The sequence below is a fragment of the Copadichromis virginalis genome, linkage group LG14 (assembly GCF_057382275.1).
Source record: "Copadichromis virginalis isolate Kocher_CV1m ecotype Utaka linkage group LG14, C_Virginalis_male_GT1.1, whole genome shotgun sequence".
Taxonomy (NCBI): Eukaryota; Metazoa; Chordata; class Actinopteri; order Cichliformes; family Cichlidae; genus Copadichromis; species Copadichromis virginalis.
This window is the reverse complement of record NC_140631.1, coordinates 37,569,865-37,585,814: the sequence shown is the minus strand read 5'-3', so window position 1 is coordinate 37,585,814 and position 15,950 is coordinate 37,569,865. Positions and strand designations below refer to the sequence as shown.

Here is a 15,950-nt window from a genome sequence, read left to right as displayed (position 1 = left end):
AACAGTTACAATGCCAAATATTGACTTTCAAGCTTGTTATATTGTTATAAACTCTATTTTACGTATATTTCCATTTATGTTTGCACATGTTCAAATAAATCATTGCCCCTGAGGCAACGAGGAATGGCTAAAGATTTCTGCCAGTACTCCATAACAAACATTAACTAAAAGTGTTTGATAAATGCATTCTATTTGCTTTTTTAAAAATCACAAAGTGAGAGATTTTTTTTTATTTAAGTGAGCATTATGTTAATGTTTTAAATGTCATGGCATAGGATCAGATAGCTTCAAAGTAAATTATATTTTGAAATGTACAATCCCTTAAACACTGTGTCCTGATCTTGAACTAATAACTACTGAGATCTCAAGTCTACTGCATAATAAGACAAACAGCACCATTTAGAAAATGTCTTTTTATTGCAAGTATTCTTAATGCTTTGATGTTTTGTACAGATTTTCATATTTACAGTGATAATTAGTATTCCTCTAATAAATAGTACAACTGAAAGTCATTCTCTAGCCTACATGTTTAAATACTGCACGTGCAAAGTATGTATAATATGTGCTTGTCCAATAGATATGCTGTCTTAGTAGCTATTTACAATGTTACATAAGAAACAAATGTGGGATCCAACCACCATGCTACTAAAGAGACACTGTGCGTTTCCCCTCCAAAACAAACCATCCACTTCAGTGATGGAGTCATGCAATCATTCTACTGGGGTGAAGACAGTTTAATTACAGCATCACTGCAATAACAGTATCCATCCCAAAAAAAAAAAAAAAACATCAAATAAAATTTTAATTATTTCTAAATAAGAAATTCGTGATAAAACAGTTTTCCAATTAACCACTACATAACAGTAGTGTCTAGTTCTTTTTTGGTAGGAAATGTCCACCAGTGCTGTAACGTTTTCAAAAATAATAGTAAAAGAAAAAAAGCATTTTGATGAAAAACTAAACCAGCGTGACCTACTGTACAAGTTTGTTTAGGCTGCTTTTGCAGCAGTGCTCTTTATGAAGTCTCCAGGGTGCGATAGTAATAAATCATCTGTGAATGAAACCTTTTACACGTTTAAAATCACTTTGTCTGCCATAGGCAAGAAATCTGTTCCTATAAATACACCGTTTAATTATGTGTTCGCATTGCAAGTGCTGCTCTGCCAGAAGTGTAGGTAGAGCAAAGTCAACCTATACATTATACATATCCTCATATTTGAACATTCAATATCAATATATTTTCCACATATTGTGAATATAACGCTGAGTCCTGCCTGACAGCACATTCCCATGAGTGTGCAGAGAGGGAGAAACATGCAAACACCGTGACGAGACATGAGCACGGCCAGTGTGATGTTACTTCACCTCTAGATGGCACTATTGCACAAACCTACAACCTTCTGCATCGTTTCACTGGAATGGATGACAGGTACAGTGCAAAAACAATAACAGGAACAAACGGAGTCCGATATGATATACATATTTATGCCAAAAAAATGCCCGTTTGATCTTGTGTTTCCATGTAGGAACAGGGAAAAATGTCTATATTGTGTTGTCTGGTTCACCTCGGCAGAGTTCTATGGCTTTGGCAGGAGGGTTGAGAGGAAACAGAAAGGGCCTTTACCGCCTGCACCTGGCATGTTTGTGATGAAGCAGCCGCCTCTACTCCTGCTGAGCCTCCTCCCTGTACCTCTGAACCCGAGTGAGCAGAGAGCACCGACGGTCATGCACACACACAGATACTGTACACTTCAACAGACACTGGAGACATTTCAGACATGGGTTACAGTATTTACAGAAGACACTGACTTGATCGCATGCACTTGATAATAGGGGTGTTTCTGACCCCTGGGGGGGAGTCAGTGCAGGAGTTCAGAGCTGTCCTCGGTGGGAGAGGAACCGTCAAATTATTCAGTGCTGTGAGAATGTTTGTACATCGCCTTAGAGAGTTTGTTTTGCCTCCGAATTATTTAAGAGTGGCACGATTTGACTTCTATCGCTGTAGTCATAAAATATAGTCTTCATTATGGTGAGTACTTGAGTCAGTGAGTCAGTGACATGTTTTTCTTCCACACAAGTTGGGTTCTAGCCTTGAAGCTGCATTTAATGTGCACATGATTACATTTTTCTTATTCTGTCTATTCTGCAGCCAAAGGGCTGCAACTTAAAACTGTTATTAGTATCAATTAATTTGCAGATTTTTTTCTTCAAGCGGTCAGAAGGTGTGATCTAAAACTGTCATGTCCAGGGAAATTTCCCAGGATCAAACAGATACAGAGAGCATTATGCATCTTTAAAGAACAGAAATAAAGATCTAGTTATCTAAAACAAGAGTACGAGTGGACTCTTTTAGTTACTCTTGCTGTGAAAAGTAATTAAAATCAATAAGGATTTTTTAAAAATAGTTTATAAATCAGAAGATTTATAAATCAGCGGACTCTGTACAGTTTTGGTTCTGCAGATAATCCAGTCATGTGTGACTGGATTAAGATTAAAATAATGCAAGCTACTTTCAGCTGCTCCCTTAATCACAAGGTGTCACTGCAGCAGGTAGCTCTACATGTTCGATTTGTCAGTTTTTCCATAATGGATGCTCCTCCTGACGCAGCCCTGAAGGGACTCAAACCTCCTCCTGGGATCAAACCTGAAAGTTTTTGTTTAGAAGGCAAATAATGCATAAAGCGCTACACTGTGGAGCCACCCAGATTTAAGTTAATACAGCTGAAAAATCTAAGTGTACCTTGTTAATTTTGAAAAACCCTTTGATTTTAATAATATATACCACATTTATGATGATACTAAACTTTTAAATTTGGGTTTTAGAACTGCTCAGCAATTTTTCACAGCATTAAGAAATCTTTAAATTGATGTGGGGTGATTTAAAGGACAAGAAAAAAAACAAAAAACACCCAAAATTCAAATGAAAAAAATCCACCCTGAAACACTTTATCACTCTCTTGGTGGTGACTTGTCTTTGGTTGGTTGTATTCTTCCTAAACGAGTTATGATGACGATGCCACATGATGGTGTCACAGATGTATTTCCAGATCATAAAATCTTGGTTAAATAAGTATTTAAAACAGTGATATGTTAGGGTTAGGTAGCAGTCCCTTGTCATCAAAGAGTAGCAAAAGACATGGTGCTGGAACTCTGACATGAAGCCTGAATGCTTCAACGCCACAAGACATTTTACTTTTAGATTAAAAGGCAAGATTCAAGTTTTCTCAGCTGGAAAAACGTCTCGCCACTCTGATTCTACCATTATCCTCGCTATTTCCACCTACACATTATGACACAGTTGAATGCAATGGATTCACACCTGTATACCACACACACACACACACACACACACACACACACACACACACACACACACACACACACACAGAGAGTAGTTAGATGGAGTGCTGGAGTATTATAACGTGAGAGAAGCTGTGGCCTGTACAGATCCTCCTGCTTCAGTGGTGGCAAGCTTTGCCATCATCTTTTCTCAGGAGCACTAATAAGAGGGCAAATATTTCCTTCCTTCCTTTCTCTCCTGGGAGCCAGACTGCAGCCCTGATAGCTCGTGAGTCTTCTGGTGGGTGACAGATCAGCAGAAGTGCATCACTTTCGGCTGCTGGGAAAGCGAACAGCTCTTAACTCCTGCATCGTTGTCGGATTTTTTATTTATTTTTTATTACACCAGGGAAACAGAGACAACAGTATGTTATGTGTAATGTCAGCCCTTGAGTGTCCCTGTCAGAGTAAAGGGGGAGGAGTCCTGCGCGACTCCTCATGCTGGCTTCATGGTTTTATTGGACGTCGGGTGGAGACGTGGCCCTCGTTCAAAAACACTAAAAACAATTTTAAAAACAGATTTCGTTGATTATTTCGAGCGTTGCTCCTTGCAGTTCTTTTCCAATCAACAGGGACACGACCTCACCCACTGGCATGCACATGCAGGCTGGCTTGTTTCCAGCTCACAGTGGGCACAGCTACTCCATGCCATTCCTCAGCATCTGATTGGCTGCGATGAGCATGACACTGATGATGAATGCCATGGCAAAGGCGCAGATGAGACTCTTCCTCACGCACGTCTGACGGTTCTTCTTTGAGGGGTGAACTGAAAGAGATGTGAGAAGCGGACAAACACAAATGAAGGACATAAATAAAAAATAAGCAGATTTAAATGATGGTACCACTTTTGCTTCTAATAAGACTCTGGATAAATCATTTATTGTGCCCAGACAACGATAATGAAGAAAAACAGAGGGCTCACTGACACACATCAGACTTTCAATGGTTTATTTTGCTGTGAAGTGTTACTTTTTCAGCTCATTGGTCAACACTTCTCTCCCAGGAAAGATTAATGCCATTCAAAGCTGAATAGTATTACAAAGTGCCCTAAGATGCTTAAAATGTAAGTCTTGCTCTGTTGTCTTTTTTGTGGTTTGGTGTCGAGGATAAGAACTCAGCTTGGACCAAGAGCAAAGGATGGTCCCACGTGGAAAGAGTCCGGATTATTAGAGGGCAGATGTTGAATTCTGGGGCTTGGAGGAAAAAGATCTGAATATGAGCACACCCACGCACAAGAAGCATTCAGGATATTGGCTTTTCCTTCTTTTTTTCATCTTCCTCGCTGGTCGCCTTGCCTCCGTTCCTTTCTTCCTCATTTCCTACCTCATTCCTTCCACTCCTGGTTTGCTATGTGTCCCTCCCTTTCTTACTTCCTTGTTTCCTAACCATCTTCATCTTTTCCTCATATCCGTACCATCTTCATCGGCTAACAAACAAAAGATTTCCCAGCTTGACCCCAGAAGGACACACAAATCCTTTGTGGGTTGCATGAATATTTAATTTGGAAAAATCTGCCAAATCAAATATGTGGTGACTCCTGAATAAGAGAGCAGCCAGTGGTAGCTTCTTCATCTCTCTCTCCATCCCTTCCTTCCTTCCGATCTTCTTCCCTTCTTTGTTTCCTTCCCTTCTTTCTTGAAGCCTTTCTTCTTTAATTTTTTTTACGTCTTCGTCCATTACTTCAGTCTCTTTGTGAGCTTCCTTGTTTTTGTGCCCTCTCCCTTCCCTTCATTCCCATCTCTAGCATTAATTTCCTTCCTGTCTCCCCACCTTCCACATTTCCTTCCCAGCTTCCTCCGTTAACTTATAACTTATTAACAAACCTACTTCGAATTGGGTTCAGCACATAAATATAATTTATTGTGAAATGTTTTACTATAGCCGAGAACAAAAGAAATAACCCTGAGGTGTGATCTCCCATAGGCCATGACAAGGAGAATTATTGCTCTGGATCCCAGCTGAAAGAAGCAACAGAGAGGCCCACTAAGCCACAACTCAGCGGTCCAGACATCACAGCAACAGCCAAATTTCACAAAACAGAGCCCAATTAGTCTAGCGGCTTTAAAGTGATAGGAGAATCTTTAAGCTAAAGATTGGATTATTTAAATAAATAGCATGTATTCTAACATTTCCTTTTAACTCTGTCAAACAGGCTCGCTGTACCTCGTTATATATCAACTCTTTTCCTGAAGCACCTTTAAATAACTCCTTTACATGAGATATTCAGATAAAACCAGCAGAAACGGGTCAGTAAAACCCAAAGAAAAGTACAGAACATGGACTGGAGGAGAAAAACAGATTTTTTAAAAAAAGTATTTTTAATGATTTCACCTATTGTGCAGCTTACCAGAGGGGAGTTTCAGAGCTCGGGGGCTCAGACTGAAAAACCCACCCAGTCACCTTTAGTCAGGAACACCAGATTCATGGCTAATATAGTCTAATACATGCAAAAAAATCCTAATTACCTTCTCAAAGGTAATAATTTTCTTTTCTTTCTTTCATTTTAATTGAAACTGTCTGAAAGGTAGCGATTCGACTCTTGAGCCATTTGAAAGCTGCAGTTTGTGCGGTTTTTTAACCGCATCACACTGAGAGAAGGTTTTAATATTTTTTCTACTCATTCACATAAACAGGAAGGAAGAGTATTATTGTATAATAATGAGCAGTGAGGGGGTATAATGTGTTTGGGGGAGATTTCTGTATTTCATCGAAAAACCTCAAACTCAGGATTTTAAAATCTCGTCTCCATAAACCCTGAGTTTAGACTAAAGGACAGGATGCTGAACTGAAGGTCATGAAATGGGATTTCAAACTGACACACATTTTCACAACAGCAGGCCAGGTTTTTACTTCTGGCTCTATCAATTTCTTTCCCTGACCAGTTATTTAGCAGCTCATCCTCCCTGCAGTGAGTGAAATGATTTTCCGGGCCACAGTAATTAGGGAGGCTGAGCCAAAGACCTGCAGACACACGGCACTATTCTTAACTTTCACACAAAAAAGTCATCAAAAATGCTTCTTGAGTGCTGCTCCAAAGAAAATGTGGAATGTGGGACAGAAAAGGCTGCATCATTTTTGGCTGAGGTGGTTTCATTACTTGGCAATTTTGAGCTGAATAATTATTTTCCAGGCTTTCAAATTTATATAAAACTTGTCATTTTATCCACATCTTAGACCACAAACTGAAATGCCAAGGTTACATAACCCAACACTGGGTGAGTGAAGAGTCTAAATGTGGTTTGCTCCTTGTACACAAACAATTTAGGGTAGTTTTCTAAGAACAGATCTTTTGGCTGCTTCTTTTGAGGAACAGCATGCTGACACCGACAGTTACTCACATTCACAGTGTCATCTGTTAGACATTTGTGTCACATAGATGGAAATTAAGGAGCTGGTAGAGAGATCACTCTCCGCTCAGTATTACCCTCCATAAACCTGTTTCCCTAAATCTTAATCTACTGCTGACACAACATGAAAGTCTTCATCTGTTACAAAACAGCGCTGCTGGCAGGTGAAATGATCTTTAATTGTTTTGCAGTTTCAGTGGAGAAGTGCACCATGAGTCTTCAGACAGCTAAATCTTCCTGTTTCCCATTTTTTCACGACTTCCACCATCTCTCTAAGCTACTATTTCTTAAAGACATTTTGGACAGTGGAAATTGCAAGCTGGAAGTGCTTTTAAATCTTTTTCATAGCCTTCCCCGGCTTTGTAGTCATAAATTTGCTTTCTTTTAAGTTCTTCTTCTTCTTCAGAGGAGCCTGTGATTGTTGAATGTTACCACAATGTCTGAAGGCAGTTTATCCCCAACCAGCTCCAAACAAGTCAATTAAATCTTATGGCGTTAATAGAGTTCAGGGACTTTACACATGTCACAATTTTTGTTAAATCAGTTTCGTTTAAAGTCTTGCTTAAACAAAATCTGCCCAATCTTTCACATACATCTCTGAGGATGAGCTAGCAGGGTACAAATGGAAAGAACATGTGTTCAGCTGCTGGACTGAAGATGGGAGGAGAGTTGTGGTCTAGACAATCGTTCTAAGTCCAGTCAACTGAATCCAATGTCGGCCTCATAAAACACCTCTGCAGCCGCCCAGCCTAATGATACAACTGCCAAATATCCACAGAGGACTTTCTCCGGGCCACTGTGGTCTCAAGGTAATAAAGTGCTCGGTGGCTTAGTGGCTGCTGACTAATGCATTCATCCTTCTGTCCTTATCCAGCGGGGTAACTTTAGCTGACATCCATACTGTGTTGGTTTAATTTATGACACTTCCACTTGTTACTGTTGTGATGCTGATTTCCAAACTGCTATTAAAAGACAATCAAAGAGCATTTGCAGACTATGATGCAGTGATTCTGTATTTGTTTGTATTTGTTCAGCTACTAGCAACATTTCTTCTTGTTCAGTACTGAGAAGAATCAAAATACATTGACTCCTGCAGAAAAGTAAATGTGTGCTTGACTGCTTGTAAACACCATGCATTTTTAATTAAGAAGGTTTAAGAAATATTGAAAAGGTAATAGATTCCCAACCTCATGGCTACAAAAGAACGGTGGTGCAAAAGTATGATTTGTCACAATAAATATTATAAACATATTTGTCACAAATTAAATATGAGCAGGTCAGGCTGTAGGCTGCAGTTGAAGAGTTGAGGTTTAATAAAGCACACAAAATGCTTTAATAATAATAATGGATTGCATTTATATAGCGCTTTTCGGGACCCCTCAAAGCGCTTTACAATACCACTATTCATTCACTCTCACACACTGCTACAGTTGTAGCCACAGCTGGCCTGGGGCGCACTGACAGAGGCGAGGCTGCCATATGGCGCCATCAGCCCTTCTGGCCATCACCAGTAGGCGGTAGGTGAAGTGTCTTGCCCAAGGACACAACGACCGAGACTGTCCGAGCCAGGGGCTCAAACTGGCAACCTTCCGATTACAAGACGAACAGCCAACTCTTGAGCCACAATCGCCCTGAAGCCTTTAGCAGAATCTGTGGTGCAAAATGGTGATAAAGGCATTAAAAAAGGAAAGCGAGTTAAAAGAGAGTTTTGAGGGCTAAACTGGGAATTGCTGCGTAATTTAGTTGCTTTTTAGTTGAACCTGTTAAATGTGTTCCAGGGGGATTTTTCTTTTATGCTGAAAGCAGCAACAACAACGCTGATATTTTGAAAAAGTCAGAAATCACACCTTACATAGCGCAAGTGCACAAACTAACCAGCGTATGCAATATAGAGATTCAATCTATATGCCCTTAAATCTCCACACCTGTGAGGCAGCTGTGACATTCATGGATCGCAGTTGATTTCCACACTTGCAAGTGGCACTCTGGATGGCTGCTGCAGCTCCAGCATGTTTCTCCGCACTTTATGCTATTGGTGCAATTTGTTCAGCAATGAATCAGCGTCTGGTGAACTTCTATGGATCAATGGTTACATTTTTTTCCAGTTGTTTTTCAGCCTCCCACCATATTGATCCAGAACGAGGAAAAGCCAGAGGGAAATCAACTGCCTCTTGTGCTACCTCATATATCAGAAAGCTGAAGTAATAAGCACAAGTGTAGCATGATGAATCGTATTCAGTATGAATCACACCATGACTTGATGTATCGATTTCTCCATGACTGAGCACTTTTTTGGTGTCCCTGTGTGGCAGGTGGTACTTGAAGACCTTGGGCTCAATAGATTCTGCAGTGGGCAGCCTTAATCATAAACCTAGTAGGGTCATCATGTTGTCATCACTCTACACCAGTTTTAAGAGCTTGATAAAGTGCTTGTACAATCTTTGTCCATTCTCAGTGACACCAGTGTTGGCCTAGTAAATCCCTTTTTTATTCACAGGCACGTGTGTTTGTGAGAGACATTAAAGTCTCTTATGCTTCTGAGAGTCATTTTGGTCCACAGAAGAAATATAAACGGCCGTGGCTACAAAGACAAATCTCAACACATTGGAATTTAATTCACACAGTATTAACCTAAGAGACTGATAAGCACAGACTCACTGCATAACGAAGCAGGCTGGGACGCTGCTTTGGGACATGTAGAAGCTGCTGGTGTTATGACTCAGATTTCTGTGCTTCTAAAAGTCATGTTTCTGGTGTTGAAACACAATAGATGCCATTTTTTAATCTGCTTTCAAAACACACATGGAATCAATTAATTTGCACATGCTAAAATGTAACAAGGCTGAATAGACACATGAGTTTAGGTGAGAAACTGGGGAAAAAATTCCAAAACATAACTTTTTATGTGCAGTTTTGAAGAGGCTGAAGCTTTTTTAAGTGGGGAGCAGAAGATAAATACATTCTAGTAACAAAGTTTGCTTGAACATATCTCTCGCTTGCAGAGCATCTGTTCAGTTACAGCCAAACAGATGATTATTAACACGATCCCCCCCACATACATGCTCAGAACTGCCTGGCCTGAATGCCGAGTGCTGTGACAAAACACTGCCAAGTTTCATTTCATTTCAAACTGCAAATGTTTTATGCAAATTGAGTCACTTTGTGGTCTGTTTAAAATGTATTTCTCTCAGCACCCAAAGCAGAGATGACTGAAAGGGATGATTCATCAAATCTGACTCCAAACCTGGCATTTAAAAAACATTTTAAATGGTTTTGAAAGAAACAATTGCATTTCCTGTTTTTATGATAAGAGTGAAAGTCTTATAATACGCTCTGCTGCTCTGATATCCATGAATCTTGGATGGATCTTGGATAGTTCTGCAGAGTGAATTCATGTATATTTCATCTGTGCCGCTTCTAAACAGGTGACCAGCTGACACCAGTTCCCACGAAAGCCCCCAAATTAATAAATCAGCAGGTGTGCTGTGACTGTGTTGGCTTTAGATCTCAATGAGACAGATCAAATTCTTCCTGACAGAATGGATTACTTTCTCTGTCTCTACCTACACACGACTAGCCCAACACACACACACGCCGGCATATATATATATATATATATATCTTCGTGCCTATGTGCAAAGCCAGCTCAGGGAATTCAGCTCACCTCCCTCAAACTCTGTCTGACAGTTGCCAGAGTTTTCCTTTAGGCTTTCTTCCTCATTGATGATGATGTTCTCAATGTCCTTCATGGTGAGGTGGTCACGGAAGGCGCAGAACAGGATGTGTTTCAGCTCCTCCAGGGTGATTCTCTGCATGTCGAACTGAGGGAGAAAGAGATGAGGAGGAGATTTTTATAAAGAAATAGACCATTTTCTCTTCACATAAATAAGCTTGCCGTACGTGCCTGGCAGGGTAGTGCGTGACACAATCCTTCCACTAGGAGTTCCACTAGACTGCAAACCTCAATAAAACATTACAAATACAGTCTCTATCGCCCTAAGCTGTGGAGTACAAAAAAGAAAAAAATAAATCTGAGTAGATTTTTGCTTAGGGCGACTTACAATAAGTGATGTTCCCTGTAAGAAAGGACAAAAAGTTCAAATGAATAAATCACTCTTCATGTTCCAGTACGTCCCTGTACATCTTACAGATGTCACTCCTATACATTTACTTTAATCTGAGCATTGCGTAACGCTGATGCATTGATTAAATTGAATGAGGTAGAGTTATGTTCAAAGAGTGGCTGATTTATGGTTCTGTTTGAGTGTTTACAGACACACCCACTTTTAAACCAGAGGTGTCTGAAGGTCAGATCAAGAAGATCTTGCTGGCGAGCGATGCTTTGCTGGAAAGCAGTGCTTTACTTAGGAGCAGTAGGATAATTTAATTTACTTTTTATTCTGCAACAAGAAAAGCTTCAGAGCCGGACTATGATACAAACCTGACTCATAATGAAATCACAAAGAGCAGTGTGTCCCGAGCCAGTTGCGAGGACAGCGAGTTCCTCTGAATTCGTCTAAACGCTTGTATAAACTCACTGATATTTACTTTCAACAAAGGCAACGTATATTGTTCCTATATTGATGTTGTGTCCATTGTGCACACTGTAGGAATAAAAATTTGGTAACACTTTTAGTTTATAGAGCTACAGAAAAGAATGAATGGATTAAGAAAGTCATGGTAAAAGCAAAATGCATCTGCTTTCAATTCCCAGGTTTCATGTATCAGGATATTACAAAATTATTCTGGTCTTAAATTTTGGTAAGTGCAGCATCAGATTAACAACAGATAACATATTACACCATGTCATTAAGTATTAAGTATATCCTTACTGCCTCCATGGGAATTAAGACATGAGTAGCTGCCAGATGCTGCTATTCAAATTCGCTTTAATTAACTGATCATCAGCAAGTGTGATCACCTCTATAAAAGCAGATATTTTAGCAGTTTGCAGGTTTGGTGGATTCAGGTGTGTGCCAACACAATGCTAACGAGGAAAGATATCAGTAATTACCTTACAAGTAAACTGAAGTCCATCATTCTGCAGTGAGAAAGATTATTTAAGAGCACTGAGTTACAGTCGTTCAGTCTTAGTTATGCTTGATCTCACCACTGCCTTTCGACACTCTTGATTATGATATTTTAATCCAAAGCCTTCATAACTGCTTTTCATCATATCTAAGGACCAGAACATTTTATGTTTCAATTCAATTCAAAAATTGAGGGGTTCCGCAAGGGTCAATTCTTGGTCTGCTACTCTTTAAACTTTACACACTCGCACTTTGTACTATCATAAAGAAATCATAATATATCTTACCATTCTTATGCAGAGGATATTTATCTGTATCAATCTATAAAATGCACATTATATGCATAGATTTTTTTGTCAGTGTACTATTTCATGTAGAAGAGTGTGAGCTCTCTACTCTGGAGGAGTACTCTGTTTTGACGGTCTCTCTGTAGCTCTGCAGAAACCAGAAATATTTGTTGTTGTTCCAAAAATGCGTTCATTTTTATCCCCCCCCCCCCCTCCACACACACACACACTTCAAAACATATTGAAAGTTTGAAAATTCTCATCTCAAACTGGGAAAATGGTCCACGCATTCATTTCAAACAGGTTAGACTACTTTACTCAGTGGTTATCACCTTTGCCGCTGTTGTCAAATACCATGGCCTTGAACACATCAGGTGGTTAGGCCTTTTCTCTGTTATCTGTATTACACACTCACCGCGGTACCCAGGACATGCATGGATGGGAACTGCCCCAGTATGACCCTGAAGTTGATAAGCTGTGTAACAACAGCTGAGCCAAATCAGTGGAGCATAAAAAGCTACGACAGGCAGAAGCACAAGGAGATCTAGGAAGTCAACGTTAACGGGACACCAGCTCTGTCTTCATTAAAATAGTAGCAATAACAACAATGATAACAGTGAAATAATTGCAAAAGTTCCACTGTTATCTTTATAAACCTAAAAAAAATTAAGCAGAAAACTCTGTTATATTAAACCAACCAAATATTTTAAAAAAAACTTAATTAACATAAATAATTAATAACAAAATACAACATCGGCCCAAGTCATTCTATTACAAAATAATTTCATTTTGCCTGCTCTGTGGCCTCATATGTGTTAGTATGGAGTGCACAAATTCAAACTGTGACACTAGTACAGTAAAATGACCAAATATGACACATCAATTTGTAATAAACATGTAATCTTTTTAGATAAGGAATCATGTCTCATCAAGTCTCATGAGCTGAATGAGTGTTAATCCTGGTCTCCTGTTTTTTTTTTTAATTTATGAGACCGAACAGTGCAGAGGGATAGACAGGAAAGTGGGGAGAGAGTGAATGACCTCGGGCTACAGCAGTCCCCGATCTGTCTTCTTTAATGCAGACCTGCTAGTGAAGAGAGAGTGAAGTATGTGCGTGAGGAAACAATAAGGTTCAAATACCTGGTGATATCAAAAATATGCAATCAACAATGATCCCATTCTTTTAACAAAAACAGGAAATAAGATGATGGAAAATACAACATCAATAAGCATTTACATAAAAAAGAAATGTAAATGCATATTCACATTTTTGATGATCATAAAAGGCTCTCACTGAACATGTTGTTTTTGAAACTTTGTGAACGAGGTGAGAAACACCACATCTCTCTCTGCTATACAAATACAGTTTTTATTATTAACATAATTATTAGTATAAACAGAAAGGTTTCCATTCTGGTTCAGTCAAGCAACTCCAGAGAGCTTCTTCACAGACCGTATATATATATATATATCTACATCTATCTATGTATCTATCTATTCATTCATATAGAGTTTATATGATTTACTAAATTTATCCAGCTTCTCAACACATTTGATCTCAGTTTACAAACACCAAATCCAGATTGTGTTTGGTGCACTCGGTGATATGATGATGAATGACACTCGTCCAGAGAGTGAAGGATAACATTCACTGGACTTTCTGGCAAGCCCACTGCATAAATCACACTTGGACACTTACCATCGATGAGATTTGTTATCGCTCAGCCTTCTCAGAGTGAGCTAATGAACACTCGCACCAATCACACCTCAAATGTTAATCAGCCTTCATGAAGATTCATTATCAGAGGTAATTAAAATTTTGGGTCAATGTTTCGTCTTTTGTTTGCCGGCTCATTAATCAAAGGTGAACGTAAATGTAAATGTTGGCAAGACAAAAGTAAAATAAAGTTATGCAACAATAGACTAATAAATCACATACATTGTGAAATGTAATTTAAAAGCAGGTACAGTTAATCCAGTGGAAATGTAAATATAACAGTGACAGAAAACATAAACCCATAAAAAGAAGGTACAGTTACTAAATATTTCCCCTGAAACCACCAGTACAACTAAAGGTTTATACCAATACAACAACTGATACTTCAATATTCTTCAGTTATTTGATTTTCTTCATTTTGCTGCATTTTTGTGAAAAGACAGAAGGAGCAACACGATGCATCACCTGGTTGAACAGGTGACCCATGCTGTGCAGGCTTTAGTCCTTAGTGCTGCACTGCAGGTTCGAGGTTGCTCCAGGTGCTTTTCTATGTGCCATTCCCCCTCACATACAACCCATCTGCCTTTCTACTCTATACTGTGTAAAAAAAAAAACTGATAAAAAAAGAAAATAATAAAATTTATCAATCATTTAAAAGAATAACACAGTAAGCAGAAAAAACTATGATGACCACTGAAACTCAAACACTGACTCCTTGTTGACCACCAAACTCAAAGTTTTCTACATTAGTATTGAACATACTTTTCAGATAATAAAGAGCCCCACAGTTCAGTATTGACAAACATAAACAAACACAAACTTTTTGTGAGACTAAATAGAGTATGGCATTAGTTTAGGCAGGAAACAAAGTCGAGCTCAGCCCATAATCCCAGCCGTTCAGCTAATACTCTTCCAAGCAACCAACTAGTGAATCTCAAACAGAGCCATGCATCTGCAAGCCTCTTCACAACCCATCATTCTCCTTTGTATGTGTTAGACTTGATCATTTTCATCCGCCTGCTCTCTTCAGGACACTGCTGCTGCTGTGGTCCTAACTGGAAAGCTCATACAGCAACAATCTCACATCAGCCACCATGTACAGCAGCATAAAAAGATGTTTTGCCTCCTGTTTCAGAAATGGATGCGATGTTTCACAGACTGCAGAGCTCTGTTTATTTCTCCTCGCATCTCCCTCTGGAAAACAGAGAGAGGATCTGTACTAAACAGACAGATCTACCTGGAGTGCCCCTGCAGCATCTGCCACTTAAAGTTACTGCCAACTTTTGTGTTACTTCCCCCCAAAGGAAAAGGTCGGCAGCCTAATTGTGTTTACCCAACCTTTATGCGGCCTCGCTTCCCAATAAAGACGGCATCGCTGGCACCCATCAAGAGACTGGCAGAACTTCATTTGCCAAGAAAAAGAGGGATGAGCCAGAGGATAGCTCTATTCACAGAGCACTACAGTAGAAGATAAGAAAAAGCCATTTTATTTTCATTTCCCATATCCCACAGACTTTCTCAACCTACATTCACATTCAAGCATGGACTGACCTTTATGGAGAATATGGTGAAAGAAAGGGGAGTAGAAAAGAATTACACACCTGAACCTAAAGTGACTCCCACAGAAAAGACCTTTAGTAGGACACCCAGTGGTTTGTGACCTACAGCTTCATACTGGAGCCCACGCTGGAAACCTTCAGTCTTCTTTGTTACACATTCTCCTAAGAAGTTCAGTCTGAAGTGCAATCACATGCCTCAGGCACAGAGAACTTTAATGGAGACTTTGGAGAAGTTGGAAATGTCACATACTGTTAAGGTCTGCTGTGGTCAAAGCTCAGAAGGAGCCTTGTATTGAAATGAATTGAATCCGTGACAGAGTGATGGGGATAAAACAGATTCACGTGATCATTAAAATCCTGTGATTAAACTGACATTTTCATTGTTGATATTTAAAGAGAAGAAAAATGTCTGGTAATAAATAGCAGGAATGTTACTGTGCCGTTTTGAACTAATCTTTAAAGCATGAACCATTTCTGGTAGGTGCTTTTGGCAAAGTTTTCATAGCTGTTCCAACTCTTGAAAGACATGTTCCTCTTTTGTGTGTCCAAACTGAAGGAACTTAGGGACTACTAAAGTTTGCAGGACCCCGTTTAGACTCTAAGGTAGATATGTGTTGTACAGCACAAGGAGCTTTGGTAAAAGTAAATGAACAGATCAAATATATATAATA

At 39.4% G+C, this 15,950-nt stretch overlaps 1 protein-coding gene across 2 annotated transcripts in view; it reads right to left on the bottom strand.

Annotated features, from left to right (window-relative positions):
• Positions 1 to 395: 395 nt before the first annotated feature.
• caln1 (calneuron 1) overlaps positions 396 to 15,950 on the bottom strand; it is a 58,072-nt gene continuing 42,517 nt past the window's right edge. For both annotated transcript variants that reach the window (XM_085430774.1, XM_085430772.1), the window contains exons 5-6: positions 10,351 to 10,507; positions 396 to 4,105 (exon numbers count right to left, since the gene is read on the bottom strand). In XM_085430774.1, the coding sequence (XP_085286900.1) occupies positions 3,978 to 4,105; positions 10,351 to 10,507 (285 nt within the window). In that variant the 3' untranslated portion in view covers positions 396 to 3,977. The remainder of the gene's footprint in view (positions 4,106 to 10,350; positions 10,508 to 15,950) is intronic.